This window comes from Cryptotermes secundus, unplaced genomic scaffold, assembly GCF_002891405.2.
Source record: "Cryptotermes secundus unplaced genomic scaffold, Csec_1.0 scaffold423, whole genome shotgun sequence".
Taxonomy (NCBI): Eukaryota; Metazoa; Arthropoda; class Insecta; order Blattodea; family Kalotermitidae; genus Cryptotermes; species Cryptotermes secundus.
In genome coordinates, this window is record NW_019731985.1 from 804,495 (window position 1) to 820,938 (window position 16,444).

The 16,444-nt window shown below is 47.5% G+C and overlaps 1 protein-coding gene across 1 annotated transcript in view; it reads right to left on the reverse strand.

Annotated features, from left to right (window-relative positions):
* The window catches only part of LOC111867455 (peroxidase), a 46,882-nt gene that overhangs the window by 9,948 nt on the left and 20,490 nt on the right, over positions 1-16,444 (reverse strand). The window contains exons 3-12 of the mRNA XM_033752692.1: positions 13,544-13,708; positions 9,649-9,725; positions 7,959-8,052; positions 6,619-6,810; positions 6,338-6,534; positions 4,632-4,805; positions 3,681-3,759; positions 2,085-2,230; positions 976-1,103; positions 775-888 (exon numbers count right to left, since the gene is read on the reverse strand). Coding sequence (XP_033608583.1) covers positions 775-888; positions 976-1,103; positions 2,085-2,230; positions 3,681-3,759; positions 4,632-4,805; positions 6,338-6,534; positions 6,619-6,810; positions 7,959-8,052; positions 9,649-9,725; positions 13,544-13,708 — 1,366 coding nt within the window. The remainder of the gene's footprint in view (positions 1-774; positions 889-975; positions 1,104-2,084; positions 2,231-3,680; positions 3,760-4,631; positions 4,806-6,337; positions 6,535-6,618; positions 6,811-7,958; positions 8,053-9,648; positions 9,726-13,543; positions 13,709-16,444) is intronic.

Below are 16,444 nucleotides of genomic sequence, written 5' to 3' on the forward strand. Positions count from 1 at the left end.
TTTGCCAGGTCATATCATCCACATATGGTGGCAGCACTGACATATCACCTGTGAAATTTCTGTTCATTGTTGTCATCTGCCTTCCCATATTGGTGATACTGCATATGGTGAAAACTAAGATTGGCAACATCCTGAGCTTCAGTCAGTGTAACAATTGCAACTTTGGTATTCACGGCCGCAGACAGACTATTTCATTATAAATATAGTACTATCACAAATGACTCTATTGCCTTATCCTTCTGTCTTTATGGATTAGCCTCTGTGCTCTGCTCCAAATATAGAACAGTGACTCACATTGGCAGTTGGTACAACTTTCTGGATGGGAGATTGGCCACTGCAAGGCTTCTACTTACACAGGGCAACACAAACACAGAAAAAATGTGTACATTCATCCATGCTTTGAGCAGGATTGAAACCCCTGATCCCAGTGTCTAAGCTTGATGACAGTATATACTGTCCAAATTGGTGGCACTGTGATCAGCACAAGTTGACTCTCATTTAATCAATAACTGAATGGTTTGCAGCAAAAATATCTCAGCTCCAGTGAAAAAGAAGTTTGAAACATCAACAGGAGCATAAATGATTCAGTTCCAGAATATGCTGGGACATTTGAAAAAAAGAAACTGCATTAGTGGTGCCCCACAACGTCTGGCAAACTGGATATGAATCCATTCTGTCACATATTACTGAGTCATAATATTTTTGTTTCTAAGTAGGCATTATTTCACATTTGGAGTGACAGTATACATATCTCAACTGTAGATGTTACTTGACCTCTTTCTGTGTAAGGAGTCCAAACTTCTCCATGACTTCTTTGCCTAGGATGATTGGTAGGAACTCGTTGTAGGTTATGTGTTGGATCTCAGCAATGACAATGCGCCGAGCCTCCTGCAACATGCACACAACAGGGCCATGTAATGCAGGGCAAAGAAAAGTAGTGCTTGCCAAAGTCATCTTGTCTGTGCTGGGGATTACCTGGTATAGCGTTTCATCATCCCAGTGAGGGTTGATCTGAGACAGAGCATGAGCCACACGATTGTGTTCTCTTGCCATGAGGGTGTGCATACATGTCAGGACCAACTGCTCGTTCACTCGAATCTCACCTGAAATATTCCAAGTCATACAGTCAATGCACTTCTTCCAAGGAAGTGCCATATTGTTTTATTCTTCCTGCTTGAAGTGTATGGTGCAGGTTTCACAACATGACGTTTCTCTTAGCTCAGTGTCATGCTCGCCTTCTCACATTGAGACTCTTGCTACAGTTTTCGAAGGATTTGCGGAAAATGCCGTCACCAGAAATGTAGGTTACATGAGAATGAATCAGATTAGGCTAGATAAAGTAAGATTAAGTTCAATTAAATTAGATAGTCAGGCTATGCTAGTTTAGGCCAGGTTAGAGTACATTGGTTTATGTGAGTAAGATTAGGTTAGCTTAGATTAAATACTATTATGTAGTGTTACATCCTATTGTGTGTGATCAATGAAAATGTATAAAAGCAGAGTCACACATCGTTATGTAGTAAGTGTCTGATTGTGTCAGAATGACACAGATGTGTCCAAATATGTCACCTATCTTGCAATAACTGTACATTGTGTGACTGTGCCTTTGTATATTTTCAGGTGTGGGGGCACTCTTGTCAACGTGTGTAGTCTTGTCATTACTCCGATGACAACCCACTTCTTCGGAACAATTTGTTGGCCCTGAAAAGGACCGTGGTTGCTGAGATGATTGATCGGTGAGGTAGCGCGGCGCGCGCCGGTAAGGAGAAAGGCTAGTTGCGGTGAGTGGAGTGGCCGCAGTGCGACCGTGGCAGCTGGTTGCTTGGTTGCCGTGCGGCAAGTGATGGAGGTTGCTCGATCGCAGTGCNAAGTCATAGATTTCTTTTATTTTTTTGTGTGCTGTGCAAGTTATCAGCACAGTTGCATCAGCCATAAACTAGTTAACTTATGAAACCTGTGATTATAACAGAACCTCTGTATAGGAATGCATTGTTTAGACCTTCATCCCGATAATGGTTTACAGCCACAAAATTATCCAGCAAACATTATTGATCCTGTATATCTCTATAAATTTCCATGCTTACCTCCCTCAAAACAGTACATGGACCTGTTGGGACGTGTACAGCCCTCATCAGGTATATCCAGTTTAAGTGGCAGTAGATCCTTCAGTCCAAACTCTGTGAATACAGGGTTCATTCGCAAGAGGCCACCATATCCTGCCCTCAGGTGTCTGATACAGAGATAAGTTCAAATGTGAATTACATGTGAAGCCTTTAGTAACATGTAGGAGCAGACATAAGCATCAGGTGGACATGAAACATGACATTTTGAGTTTAGTACATTAGTATCCATTTTAAAGCTTTAACTGACAATCAGTTCCTTCATAGACTTTCACTAAGGGACAAAAGAATTCTGTTGCATGCTCTTAGTACTGGACAAAAAACTGAAAAGAAAATGTACAAGTTTTTGTGAGTACAGATATATTTTGTTTTGAGAAAACCCACATAATAAAATTAAAATGTAATTAATTGAATTTCACAGTTAAGAAATGTGCTATATTTCTACAAACACAGCTGAAGTATTGGAAACCTGACATTTCAGAACTGTGTTCACATAAAGCTGAAGGATGTATCTCCTTTCTTTTGCTGACAATGAAAGGGTTGTGGTAATATTTTAAAGTATATCACAGGTCTATTTACATTTAAAGACAGTATACATTTTGGGACCACATAAATTTAAAGCAATCTGTCCTGATACAGTTGTGTGGTCTCGAGTTACCATGGACTCCTTTGAAGCAGGGGTGGAAATGACTTTTCAAAAATAGGCAGACACTTCAGAGAAGAACTCAGGAAGGCACTGGAGATCTGTAAAAATATATACATTCTCTCATGTCTAAGGTTTTCTTGGGCAACTGCCTCAATTTTGAAGAAACTGTGTCACAAAACATCTTCACTTTCTCATTTTTAACTTTATAAAAAAAAAAGGTTAAGGACCTAATTCTTTCTGGTGGTTCACCATGGTACCCAGTACCAGACTCTATTTAAAAAAGTCCAAATAGTCATTTATTAAAAATAAATTAAATACGTTGTTCTAAAATGATCACACATTGACACAATAGCACAGTGTTCCTAACAAATTCTTGAAAACTGAGCAACAGTTTTAGAAGTTGAAAGGTGGACACATACACAGATACTGGTAGCTTTCCTTTTTCTAAAAAGAAAGGGAAGGAAGGATGGATGAAAGAAAGAAAGAAAGAAAGCAGGCACTGAGTACAAGTACAGAAAATTTAGAAGAATATTTCAAAATATAATATTTAGAGATAATTCTACCAGAAGGAAGCAACTTGCACATGCATGAATCCAGCACATTCAGGAAAATGTTTGTCTAAGCAGTATATGAGGAAAGCACTTAGAGGACTTATACAGGACACCTAGCATTGTCAGGTCGGTGAAGTGTAGGAATTGACATGCTGCACAATGCTTTCTCAGGTGGGGGACACACAAAATGAATACAGAGCAGGTTGGGAAGTAGGCACTTGGAAAACAAGGCGCAGTACTTGGGCTTTAGTAGTGGCAGAATTTGGAAGTTCATGTTTCCCTTTCTGTTACTTAATGAGATAATTGTTAATTATGTAGTGAGATGTTTCAGACATTGTTCCATGTATAAATACATTCACTAACCTAGCAAACTTTTCAGAAACTCCATAAACCGTGTTGCCATCTAAAACTCCTGTCAGAGTGTTGAATGGAGCCCTTGAACCTGGAACATTACAGATTAATTTAATTTCAGCAGGTTGTGCTGAAGTTTAAGTGCAGTATTCAGGGCAAGTCATATTTAACTCTTTGAGGTCCATCTGAAGATTTCAAAATTCTTTTCCTTTGTCACATTACAAAGACAAATCACTCAGCCCTGTTTATGGAAATAATTGCTGCTTATTGTGAGAATCATATAGAACACATAAATAAGCTGTGTTGGCAAAATGCAGAGATTTTTAATGTTAAAAATGTAGGTGGTACATACAGTTACCACTGTGTTTTAATGGGTTATAGAGGAAATAAAATGTAATAGTACAAAGTGTAAATGACATACATATACTGAAATCTTCTGCAGCATAGGCACCAATTCTTCTAGCCACAGTTTGAACGACACAGCATGGCATTTTGAAATCTGTCCCTTGCGAAAGAGAGACCACCACTAGACCAAGCAATTTATGTTGTTATGAACTGGCAGAAAGTAATTACTTTTCTGTTACTGTCAGGTAGCAAAGGTTTTATAATTTCATGCCGAGTTGAATTTAGAACGGTGAGAAAGAGATTCTTGATGCTAGGTTTTCGCAGTTAGAGTTTAATGTTTAACTTCAAATTTTGGAAATAACCAGCATGGAATGTTGAAGGTTTTCCAACTTTTTCTTGGCAAATGCTGCAGTTCCAATATTTTTTGGGGGCAGTTGTATAGGGACTGCCAAACATCCCCCTTAACAGATTAACCCTAAATTTGGCAGCTGCGGTGTTTGTTGAGATGTTGGAAAGCCTGCAACATCTGCTGCAGCATATACTTATTTTGCACTTGTTAGGCCACGATATGTTCACAGTTCATCTGGTATCCTTTAAATGACATGGACAGTTCCTTACCAAGCCTGCAGCCAGGCCTGACAGCAGGAAAGCCCCGCACAAAGTCCTGGCATCGCAAACCAAACAGGCTGTAGAAGTAGTCGTCGGCTGGGATATGTATCTCGAGGCAGTAGGGGTTCTTAAGATGGGCTGGCCTGTTGCAGCACTCCTCAGGCTCATTGCGGTTCAGTGGGTCTGCAATCACAACACAGGACACCTCACGTCTGCACACTAGCACAGATCTGATGACCCTGCTCAGACTGTATAGCGCCGAATGGTAGGGCGATTAGTGAATCGTGAAGGATGTGGAAGGAAGCGGTTGCGGAGAGACTGAGGAAACCCACTGAGTTCAGGATAGGTGGTCTCTTAGCCAAGATTTGACTCTGCCGAAATACATAGCAGGAACTTTGGTCCATAACAGTGAAGATTCATACTGTGATCATCTGGATTATGAAATGGTAAGTGGGTACCAACGCATCCAAAAATCCCCTGAAAATGGAGGCAGTATGTGCCCATCTACCAGACAGTACTGTGTCATAACTCAGAAGACCACAATCTCACATCACAAATTTAGCGAAATTATTATTGTTTTTGTCGTTAGTAGCAGAAATAAACAGTTAAGATGCTTCTAAGAATGAAGTTCTCAGTCTGATGATGCTTATGAAGAATTATTGTGTTTTCGGGTATGACGTGGTGTAGTTCAGTAGACTGTTGCCAATCTTCAACAGCGACCTGCTGCTTCCATTTCCAGGCTTGAAAAGGGGGGCGGTACATTCCTCCAAAATTTCGGTAAACATCTGCCAAACTACACGGTGTCACATCCCAATATGCAATAATTTATCGTTAGTGGCTGCATGTTTCGACCTTAACAATCGTCATCAGGCTCCGATACAGTCATCCTCGTGAACCTCTTCTCTCGTCGATCTCTTTGCCCCCCTTCCCACATAATTTGACTCTTACATTAATCTATTACCAAATTTCCCTCAATTCCCTCTCCGTTTTCAATGAATGGCGTGTATGACAGCTCATTCAGTGTCTGAATAGGTTAAGACGCCCTTTAATATTATCCTCCTATTCAAGTCTTAGGTCTCTCTAGTAGGCCCTACCCTACGCTAGATGAATCTAGTCCAATCCCTCATGCCTATTTTCTTACGGTCGCTTTTAATATTATACTGAAATATACGCCTTGCAAGCGGTCTCTTCCCTTCATAATTTCTGACTGAAATATTGCGTGCAGTTCCCGCCCATCACATTCTCCTGCCAGACAGGAAGATGGCTCGCTCATGTCTGCTCTGTATTGTCTCACGAGCACTTCTCTGCAGGGAAGTGAAAGTACGAAACAACAGCCGCAGAAATGAAGGCAGCCGTGTCGGCCGCAGACGCGTGCGAACGCAGCAACCGGAACCACGAAGTGCTAATTAGCTCGCAGCTCAGCACTGCACACGACCATACCAGCGAGGGTAACGTAGCGGCAACCCTGATGAGGTGCTCGGTTCGAATCTCGGCGGGGAGGATCTCCCTCTGCAGGCAAATGCGGGGTTGGAACCTCAGTCGTCTCCTTGCACGCTCTTTCCAATTCACCGCTCCATCCGACGCCATACCGCCTGCGCCGCACAATATCACACAAAGGCCAGACGATCCTGAGCCTGTTTCGTGGGGGAGACAGGCTGCGTAATGCTTTACAGAACTGTACGGAGGCAGAGAACAGCTGCAACAAGTTCACTCACCCAGAGGCGTGGCTGTCAGCGTGTAGTCGTGATCCATGAACTGCCCCCAGGCCACCACCATCACCGTCCCCGCGTGGTCATGGAAGCCCTCGTCTGGGTGTACCGTCCTGGACACGATCCTGGGCAGTGGGAGCTGCGTCCCCATCACACTGATCCTCGGGGCCGTCATGCCGTCCGCGTACAGGGGGCCCACCAGCCTGGGGGTTAGACGTGAAAGCTCCAAAATGCGTTCGCAGTTCTTTCGGGAAACGTTCATGTGTCGGCGTTCTGCGCCAACTTACCTTGTGAAAGGTGTCATGGTGGCGCCCCACGTAGGGTGCTGCAGGTTGGAGCACAGGCCATCGTACCGCCGGTACTTCCCCGGGCGGCATTCCACGTTCGCCAGGAACGGCGGGCATACCTCCCTGATGAGCGTCTTGGACGTGTCGATCAGCGGCAGTCCCTTCTCGATGTCTTCGTAACTGAGGCCGTACCTGAGGACCACAGGAGACAGACGTAAGCAAGTTCTTAGCCCACATCTGAACCCAAGACCTACCGAATTCGACCGTCACTTTCGGTGATTAGCTCAGTAGTCACTGAGTGGGTTGAAAATCACTGCCTTCTGTAATGTGACGCCGTGGAGTTTTGGAGAGAGCTACTGACGGATTGCAGAAATGAACTACGAATATACAGTACTTCGGACTATCTGGTGGGCGGGCCACAGTTTGAGAAACACTGCTGAACCACACTGCGTCACATCCAAGAGTACCCGTTATCTTGAAGAGGGGGAGGCCCGAATCGCTCTCACCCCCACCACACACGGGGCATCATTCTGCGGCATCAGTAGGGTCTGTTTCCTCCTGGGGCCGTGCGCCGTGCATGGGACCAACACTAGGTCACTATCACAACTGCTCAGCCAGTGGGCAATTGCCTTCCCCCCCACCCCAGATGTAAGCTCAACTCTTCAGTTCGCTGGAACGTAACTTTGCTGCCCGGTGGATGGCAGCCTTGCGCTAAATTAGGGAAATCTCGAGTTTATGTATCAACCAGGAGTATCCTTATCCTGAGAGATTTATCGTGGTTTTCTCTCGTACCTGCATGCAAATTCCGGAACAGTACCCCACATTAGGACCCCCGCCTGCCACTGTCGCCCAATTCGGTATTCACCATTCGACACTGCGTAATCTGAGCTACTGACAGGACCGTGAGTAGCTCATTGACGCATTAGCCAGATAGCTCAGTAATGAAGCGTCGGACTGTGAACTGTTCCGACGCACGGCACGTGCTAATAAAATGGCACATTAGACCATTTTGTTGACTGTTCACTTGTTACGCTGTTAACGCAGGTTTCGGAAACAGGAAATGGAAGAGGGAACTTGATTATGCTTCCGCGTAAGGATCTGGAAGGCGGCTCGAAAGACAGAGAACCAGGAAGGAAGCCAGTCAGTGTGCTGGCAAGCCAGGTGCCTGCAGATTGTGCTACCGCTGCAGTAACCTGCTCAGTCTCGTGAATTTCCGTCAAAAAGCAGAGGGCCATGCTCTATGCGACAACCGTACGAGGCACGTAAGTACACTGCGTGCGGGCAAAATGCAGAGTTTCGAAAAGGCGGTTCATATTTTATAAGAGTTGAAGGTTGCTTACGTTTTGGCGAGGTTGATGGATATGTCCAGCAGGAGCTCTCCCACCGTCGCTATCTCCTCCGTCTTCCAGATTGGCGTCTTGGGCTGGGCGACGTCTGCAACAAGCAAGGCAGGGGTGTGCATGATAGGGAGGGCCTATAGTATCAGGCAAAGATAATGACGAGATGGCCACGGTGCCAGCACAGTCACCACGGGTCCCTCCCGTTTGCTTCCCCTTACGTTCTTCTGTGCTCATAGACTCCAATAGGGAACGTTGTGTTTCTACGTCTCAGAACAAATCTTTTTCAAGAATTATTGGTTGCTGCTGTGTTCCACTCACAGAAACAGCAAGCTTTCTTTCATCCTGTCGGTTGCTTTACGCTCTTTGCTTTTCCACAATAGTTACTATCACAAGATTACAATGAAGAGGACGCCAGCTCGATGTGTTGTTACCATACAACGCCGCGTTTCTTCGCTTAATGATGCTGTCAGTAGCTCAGATTACATAGTGTCGAATCTGAATGAACAGAGGGACTGAGGGACCGCAGTCAGGGTAGCCAGTCGCTGGGCTATGGTTTGAACCCAGTACCTCCCTGAATAACGTCGTGTTTGCATAACAAGAGAAGGGCCCCTTGCCCGTCTTCACGTCGGCATCCAGACATGCTGAGAGACCCCTGGGAGACCTAGTGTTAGAAGGGAGAATGATACTTAAACGGATCTTAGAGAAGGGTGAATAGATGTAGAGTTCCATAAGAGACAGGGGAATTCTCAACCAACCGACCGACTACCGCTTTATCGAGAAGAATTGTGCACTTAATTATTTTGTTTATGCTATAAACAAGAAAAACCTGTACATATAAACTTCCAGAGAGCGGAAACCGTGGGAATACGAAACTCTTTGCATGTCAGTTTGAAGTTCTGGTTCCTAGTCTCGTAAACTCGGACTGCATCCGCATCAGCTGCGACGCATTTATCCCTCGAGTTCCCCTTACTGACTCCATTGCACTTGAGCATCGCCAGCGCACGGGAACTTACGTTATCTAGCGCTACACTTCTCTCTGACTACCAGACACATTGGCCCGACGGGTTTCCGCGACTGGAACTTGATGCAAGCAGGCCGAGTCGAATGCTGGGGGTTTGGTAACGTTTTAGCAAACCCTGCAGTTGCCATCTTCAGGATTATTAGCAGCTCTTTCGCATCCCTTGTTGGAGGCGAAGCTGTGATTGGCTGAACAAGGCTATGGATGCTACCAATAGGAAGCGGCCACCTGGTTAGTGGAAAAAGGCTTCGCCTAATGCAACAGCTGTGTGAATGCCACCAGAAACACTGCCAGAGTCACGACGCCTGCAGAACGAAATTGCAGCGACTGCCGAAACATGTGGAAACCCTCAACACTGGACGCGGCCTGGCCCCTGGCGCCGAAGCCACACCCCCAGGCTGTTCTCACAGTGGCGCCCTACCAACTCTGCGGCCCAGAGTCCTGGCTCGTATCCCGCAGACCCGCCATATTAGTGTCGCAGTAGTACAGGCATTGACAGCTGCTCTCCACGTCTTTCACATACATAAACTATGCGTCCGTCTCCATGGCAACACTATCGACTGTTCCCCCTTGCGCTGGTTTTCAGGAAGGGGTACCTGGACCCACCTTCTCAAATACGAACTCGAGACCAGCAGGTCAAGAGCCGCTAGCGTGGTGAGGTTCTGTACTTACTGATGCGCTTCCTCGCCTGGATGTACGCCTGGTTGACGGCGTCGTAAGTGATGCAGGTGTGCTGGCCGCCGTAACCACTGCAACAGGGAGAACAGCTTAACTAAGCAAGCTTCATGTCGTGGAGACATACGGGATGGGACAGTGGAGTGGAATGGAGTGGTCAGCTTCACAACCCGGGGAACGAGCCAGGAACAATCAAATAGGAGGCTGTGGAAAAGAACAAATCTTTTGCCCGTGTCGGGATCCGAACCCCAGTTCCTCGGTCGTCCAGTCAGTAGCCCGTTGCTATATCTCTGCTCCGCGGGGCACAAACTGACTCCTGAGTATCTGTTACGACCACCATACCACACAGACCTGAGGACAGCTCAGTTAGTATAGTGACTTAAGTTACCGACTAGACGACCGGGGGTACACAGGTTAGCGAGGTCAGGCTGTATCTAGACTTGCTGAGCAACTGGCAGTTTCCTTAAGAAGGGCTTTGCTCCATAGACTTAATTAGTTATATTGTGGTCTTCTGTATTATGACACCTTGTGCTCTGGTAGGTGAGTAGGACCGTTTCGGAGGAAATTGTAGCTCTCATCATCGGGGTTGAATTCGAGGCTGCAGGATGTCAACACAGAGGAACACAATATGGACATTTACTGCTGTGAAGGCCACGCATCTTTCAAATGGCTGGCTGCCTACTTGGCTTGGAGTAATCAAGCCAGAGGGATACAATTAGGACAAGTAGCACGCATAGGACAGAAGAGAGCCGCATACGGAGTTCTAGTGAAAAAAATTGAGGAAGGAGATCGCTAGGAGAACAGGACCGGATTTTGGATTGGAGACTGAATTTATTGACCACTTATAGGTCGTAACTACGAGTAACTATAACACTTTCGCTATCTCGACACAAATCACTACAACACACGCTGTCTTTTCAGTCTGCTTTCACTAGTCGTTTCCTGGTAAAGGATCTTAACAGTGGAGATTCTTCAACTGCACCGACCAAGTCGTTTCTTCACAGACTTCCTTACAGCTTACTACTGACAACTCCTGAACTTGTTTCGGCTATAACATCTCGGCACGGACCTTTCATTGATTTACTCAAAGCGTTTCAGTGGGAGCGTGTTTAGCCAGTAACGGCTGCTCATACTTGCTTATTAAGAATCTGTTGTCTAGCAGTGAATGTTGTTTAGAGCTCTGCACGCTACAGTATTAAAATGGATCTTAGAGGAATAGAATGAGGGTTTGGGACTGGATTCTTCTGGCTCAGGATAGGGACGCGCAGTGAACCTGGGAGTTACACGCCGTGCTGGAAAAAACCCTTGAATGGCTCGGCAACTGGCCGCTCCTCAAGAAGGGCTGACTCAGCTCCGAGGAGTTGGTTGGTTTCGTTACAGTTCGCAGTCGGTTTGAACGCAGCCGTCAGTGCAGGCTGCGAGCGGGTGAAAGCTGTGCGCAGATTGGGGCGCGGCCCTTGCTACAGTTTCTGCTGAACCGGGTATCATAGGTCAAGGACCACACATACAAACGTACATAAACATCACGAGCAGCCCCGCTAGCCTTGTGACGGTAACGGCGCCTCGCTGGCCGGATGACGCAATGCAATGTCGTGTAGACGCTGCCCGAGGACGGAACCGGAGCCCTGTGGCTGGGGGTCGTCCTCGGGATACTGACAGCGTCGCGTTTCGGCACGATGGACGATATTCGAGCCATCCCGCTCGCGTGCTCCTGTTCAATCACGATGATTGGGCGTCATAATGGTAACTGACGAAGCGCGTGCGCAGGCGCACGGGATTCAGGCTCTTCCGATGCGTTCAGATGTGGCGGACAGCGGACAGACCGCTCCCCTGCACACGAACCGCTCACCTTCGCACGCCTTCCTTTGTTGCTGTTATTGTGCCAACTTCAGCGGATAGAGGGTGTCGCGTGATCAGTACAACGGATCCCCATGACCGTTAATCTCGGTTTTCTAGACCGGAGCCGCTATTTCCTTGAAATAGCTTCTCAATTATCCTCACGAGGCTTAGTGGATCCCGTTCCAGACCCATTACTTCTCAGAAAATCAGGTAGTGCCGGGAATCGAATCCGGGACCTCTGGATCTGTAGCCAGGAACTCTGGCCACTAGACCACATAGGCGGTCAAAGTTGGCACTAACTTCGCCGACCAGATGCGGTCGCTTGGTCGGTATAGTTCGCTGGCGGACTACAGGCCACGGAGTTTGTTTTTGTTTGTTGTCGTTACTACTGCCATTCCTTGTACGACGCATTTTTTTTTCTCGCAGGATAGTTAAGAAATGCGAATCAGAATTGGCAAGGGAACCGAAGCACTGGGAGAAAACTTTCCCCAGTGCTACTTTGTCCACCACAAATTCCATACTACGTGACCTGGGATCGAGCCCGGGCCGTGGCCCACCAGAGCTGTGGTACGGATAATCGTTAGTTTGCCAGAAGTGGGAATTGTTAGCGGGCCCTAGGTAGAGCTGTCTGCCCTACGTGCGGTCCGGTCCGCTGGCCGCCGTCACGTCTGTACTGTGTTCCGAGGACAGCAGCAATTCCATCGTTGCCCCGTGGGCTCTGTTTCAAGGGAAAGTTGTTACTGCCCTTGTCCAGCGAGAATGTCCCGTTTACTGCAAGAAAGTAGCGTACGCAACTGGCCGGGATTTTGACCCGCAATGTCAACAACCCAGCAGCCAACGCAATGTGACGTAATGCTGCGGGATTACAATATACAGGGCGGGGCCCGTACGGAACCCCGCGGCACCTGCGTCGTCGTGTCGGTTTGTTACACATGGGAGAGATACTGATCAGGTTTTGTGACTGCCGCCTGCGCCTGCGCGTGGAGCGGATACCTTGCTACACGGCGTCACATCCCGGCCTTCGTACTGCAGCAAGTCAACAAGAGAAAGCTCTCAGCATGAGTCACTTCCATCATTTCATTTCCAGATAATTTAGGATTGAATGGGAATTATAATGAACCGAACATGAAGCCTCAAAACCGCAGCGCTATAGGGATCCTGCTTTCACCGGATGTTCCATAAATTACTGCATTATCGCAGTAACCAATATAATTATATCTTCGCCGCATATCACATTGATTGAGGGTCGGGTGACGCTTAAAACAAGTTCTGCTAGGGAAACGTGAAGGAAAGAGACCACTCGGAAAACTACGGATAGGTAAGATGATAATATTGAAGTGGATCTTAAAGAAGTGGGATCGGAGGGTGTGGACTGGATTCGTTTGGCTCAGGGTCCAGTGGCAGGCTGTTGTGAACACGGCAATGAACCGCTGGGGTTACATTGCTTCAGGAGTCCGAACAAAACGACGTGACGTGGCCTGACCCTCCTCAGCTGTGCGCCAGAGTGGCTCCCACTGTCTAGCAAGATATATCCTCGGGTTTGTCGAATGTCACTCCCACGTCTGAACCTCTCGACTGCTCCAGTCAGGCTTCCTCTGCCGCTGTCAGTTTAACATGTGATTCGAACCCGGGTGGGGACTGTTAGAAAGTGCTTTCACTAGTGTGCGAAGGAATGAACGAAGAGGCCTTCTGACGGTCTGATCCCCCATCCGAGGAAGCCCACTGCTTGCCAGAAGTAGGATTTAGAAAACCTTATATGAGGCTGTAAAATCAAGGGGAAGAAGAAGAAGGGATGTAACGCCACGTAGTCCGGTACAAGTTCACCGACGTTTCGAAGAAAATATTGCCACTATCTTCAGGGTCGAAGAGTATGTAGAAGAAGATGATTGAAAAGCAAGGACAAAGAATTTTCATTGTGACCTTATGGAATATGACACCGTGTAGTCTGGTATGCGGGTACCCACGTTTCGGAAGGACATACTGCTTCCTTCCTCTCTGGCACTGTGATAGAAACACGGCAACGTGCGGGCCCCTCATGTCACTAAGTACTTACAAAGTTCCTCTGAGTGCGTTCAGGTTGTAGTCAAATGCGCTTGTCCTGCCGGGACCCTCCAGAAGCAGGGCGCACTCGCTCTCCGAGCTGGCGACGAGGGGCGTAAACTGCGCGCAGCAGTGCGCAGATAGCAATGCGCAGACGGTGATCACCCATAATGAGCGCCTGAAACAGAACACGTCACAGGTGAATGTAGCGCCAAGGGATTGGATATGAGCAGTCAGCTTCACGTCCCGGAACCTAGCCTGGACGCTGTGCAGAAGGAACACATCTCTTGCCTCTACCGGGAATCGAACCTCGATTTCTCGGTTATCCAGCCCGTAGCCTAGTTACTATTTTGGCTCAGCTGCTGATATCTCAGTGGTGTAGGCTAAGGACTACACAACCGAAGAATCGGGGTTCTATTCTTGGTACGTGTAAGAAATTGTTCTCTTCTTCAGTGTCCAGACCGGCTCTGGGAGCCACCCAACCACAAGGTAGGTGGCTACAGTGGCTTCTTTCGGCTCGCGAAGCCTGGAGGTCTTATACATTCAGTTCGTACCTCACAGGAAACATACATTATGTCTCCGCTGCAAAGCCCAACCGGTGAATGCTGTGAGAACTATACGGAACACACAGATACACTCTGAGGGCAGAATGTATAGTACGTACATATAGGCACGGCGTTGCTTTAGACTGTGATTAAGAGTTGGCGAAGAAGAAATGGTCATCCGCTTCATCTGTTGAGATGCCACCTTGCATAATCCCCACTGTCTAACGAGGCGCGGTGAAGAACCAATTGCTTAATTGGCTTCCCGCACCGATGGACCGCAGACTGCAGCTCCGTCTCGTACAAGCCGAATTTGCAAGTCAGCAGCAGCAGACTCTGCGGCCGGGCTTAGCACTTCCTGAAAAGCTTAGCTGGACACTGCTGTGCACTGGACAGAGAAATCGATGTGACATGGTACAAACTCTTCCTTCGCTTGTCTTCAGAGCGCAATTTTGCGTCAGTACCGTAACTCTTTCTGCGTGTTCAGTTCTCGCTTAACGGACACGCCTTTGTAACGAAGAGCGGTGTGTTTGCTGGCAACTGTTATACATTATTTGAACGAACTTGACTCCTCGAAAGAAGAATGAACGGCCGGCCACTTGCTCTTACTCCCGTTACAAAGATCTGTTCTCGTGTCTTATTCAGATGGGGCTTGCAGCTCTTAATGAACTGTTCATTTATATATGTGAGGTTTGTTAAACGACGCCGTCAGTAGCTCATAATACGGCGCATGGCGTCGGATAGTGAGCTGGCAGTAAATAATGTACTGGAAACGAAGTGGATGGAAGCCGTCGTGACCTGGTTTAAAGTACTGTCTCGTAATTCTCGTGGAATGACTGAGGAAAACCGACGAATATCCTCAGAGTATTAGGTGTCTTGGCCGAAATTCCAGCTGGATACGCCCCTAATATCAGACAGACGCGTTAATGAAATCTATATTTTATGTCATGTACAAACGTGACTGCAGAGAACAGAACTTCTGCGTGCGCAAAGAACACCTACACAATGGCCCATTTGCCGGTGTGACAGGACGCCAACCTTAGCACCGCTTGCCACCCAGTGTCTCCTGGACATGCAGATGTTCTTGTTCTCACAGCCATGACCATGGAGAGGGCTATTTGTTTTCTGGGAAATTTACCGACGTTTCGGAGGTACATATTCCATCTGTTTGCTTGTCTTCTCGCTCCAATGCCTCTTCCACCGAAACGTCTGTGGAATTCTACTGGACCACGCGTTATTAATTCCCAGAAGATACTATTCCTCAGTGAAATGTACGTCGTTTCGGAGGAATCTGTTGTCAGGAGATGGAGGTAGGCGGTTTCTTCTCCATCAGATCCCAGAGGACAGAAGCCTTACCACGAGAACCTGCCGCGCATGCTCAGTCGCACTACTTTCCGAGCGACGTCCTGCCACACGCAGAGCAGGAAGTGCGGTCCTCTTCCAGTAGCAGTGCGGGTCCACTATGTAGGAGGGGGCAAGGTCATCTGGAGGCCAGGGAAAGCTGGCGAGAGCAGACGACATGCCGGGGCATCAACCGTGGAGCGAATATAATCACCGGCTGAGACATGCGGAAAGCCTAGTTCACAATGAGCTGACAATTGTCAAGACAAGCATGACGAATGGCGGTGATGATGCAGGTTACTGTCTTGTGACATGTGACGTCATGCAGACGTAATTCTCTTCTGCCCTGAAGTCAGTACGGAGAGCCTGTGAACTTCTTCCAGATTACGGGACGTCATATTACCGCTGAGCAACCAGCTGCGTCTGTTTGACCTTGGCTGTCACGTGACAGGCTGCAGGGAGGGAACCAGACCGGAGGTACCCGGTGGAGCAGTGGTGTCCGAGCAGGCCTGGGCAGCGGTACTGTCCAACAGTTTCGGTTCACCGGGCATCAATCCACGTGACGCTGCATGGTCTGGAGTCTGTGTGTGTCCTTCTGAAATATTTGTACCCTCCTCCTATCGGAATATACGGTGTCACAATAAAGATGAATGCAGGAAGAGAAATTTACGTGCAAGCTCACGTGATCCAAAGCGCACCTGCAGGCGTTTCCTGCAACAAGTGAAATTGGCAGTGGCTCGTGAGGGGGGCGCTCCTGGTTCGGAATACAGGAAACTGCAGTCGTACGGGTGTGGAACGTGGTTTCTCTCCTTACGGGAAGAAGCCAGGGCAGAATGTCTGGCGCTAAGAGACTGGAACATTGAGAAACTTACTTAATAGGGAGCTTCATAATTTGTACTTTTTCGCTGAGAAACTTACTTAATAGGGAGCTTCATAATTTGTATTTTTTCGCCTTAATTGTTATGGTCACAAAGTCGAGAATCTTAGGTCAGAAGGGCATGTAGCACGCATTGGGAAAGCTCTAGTTGCAT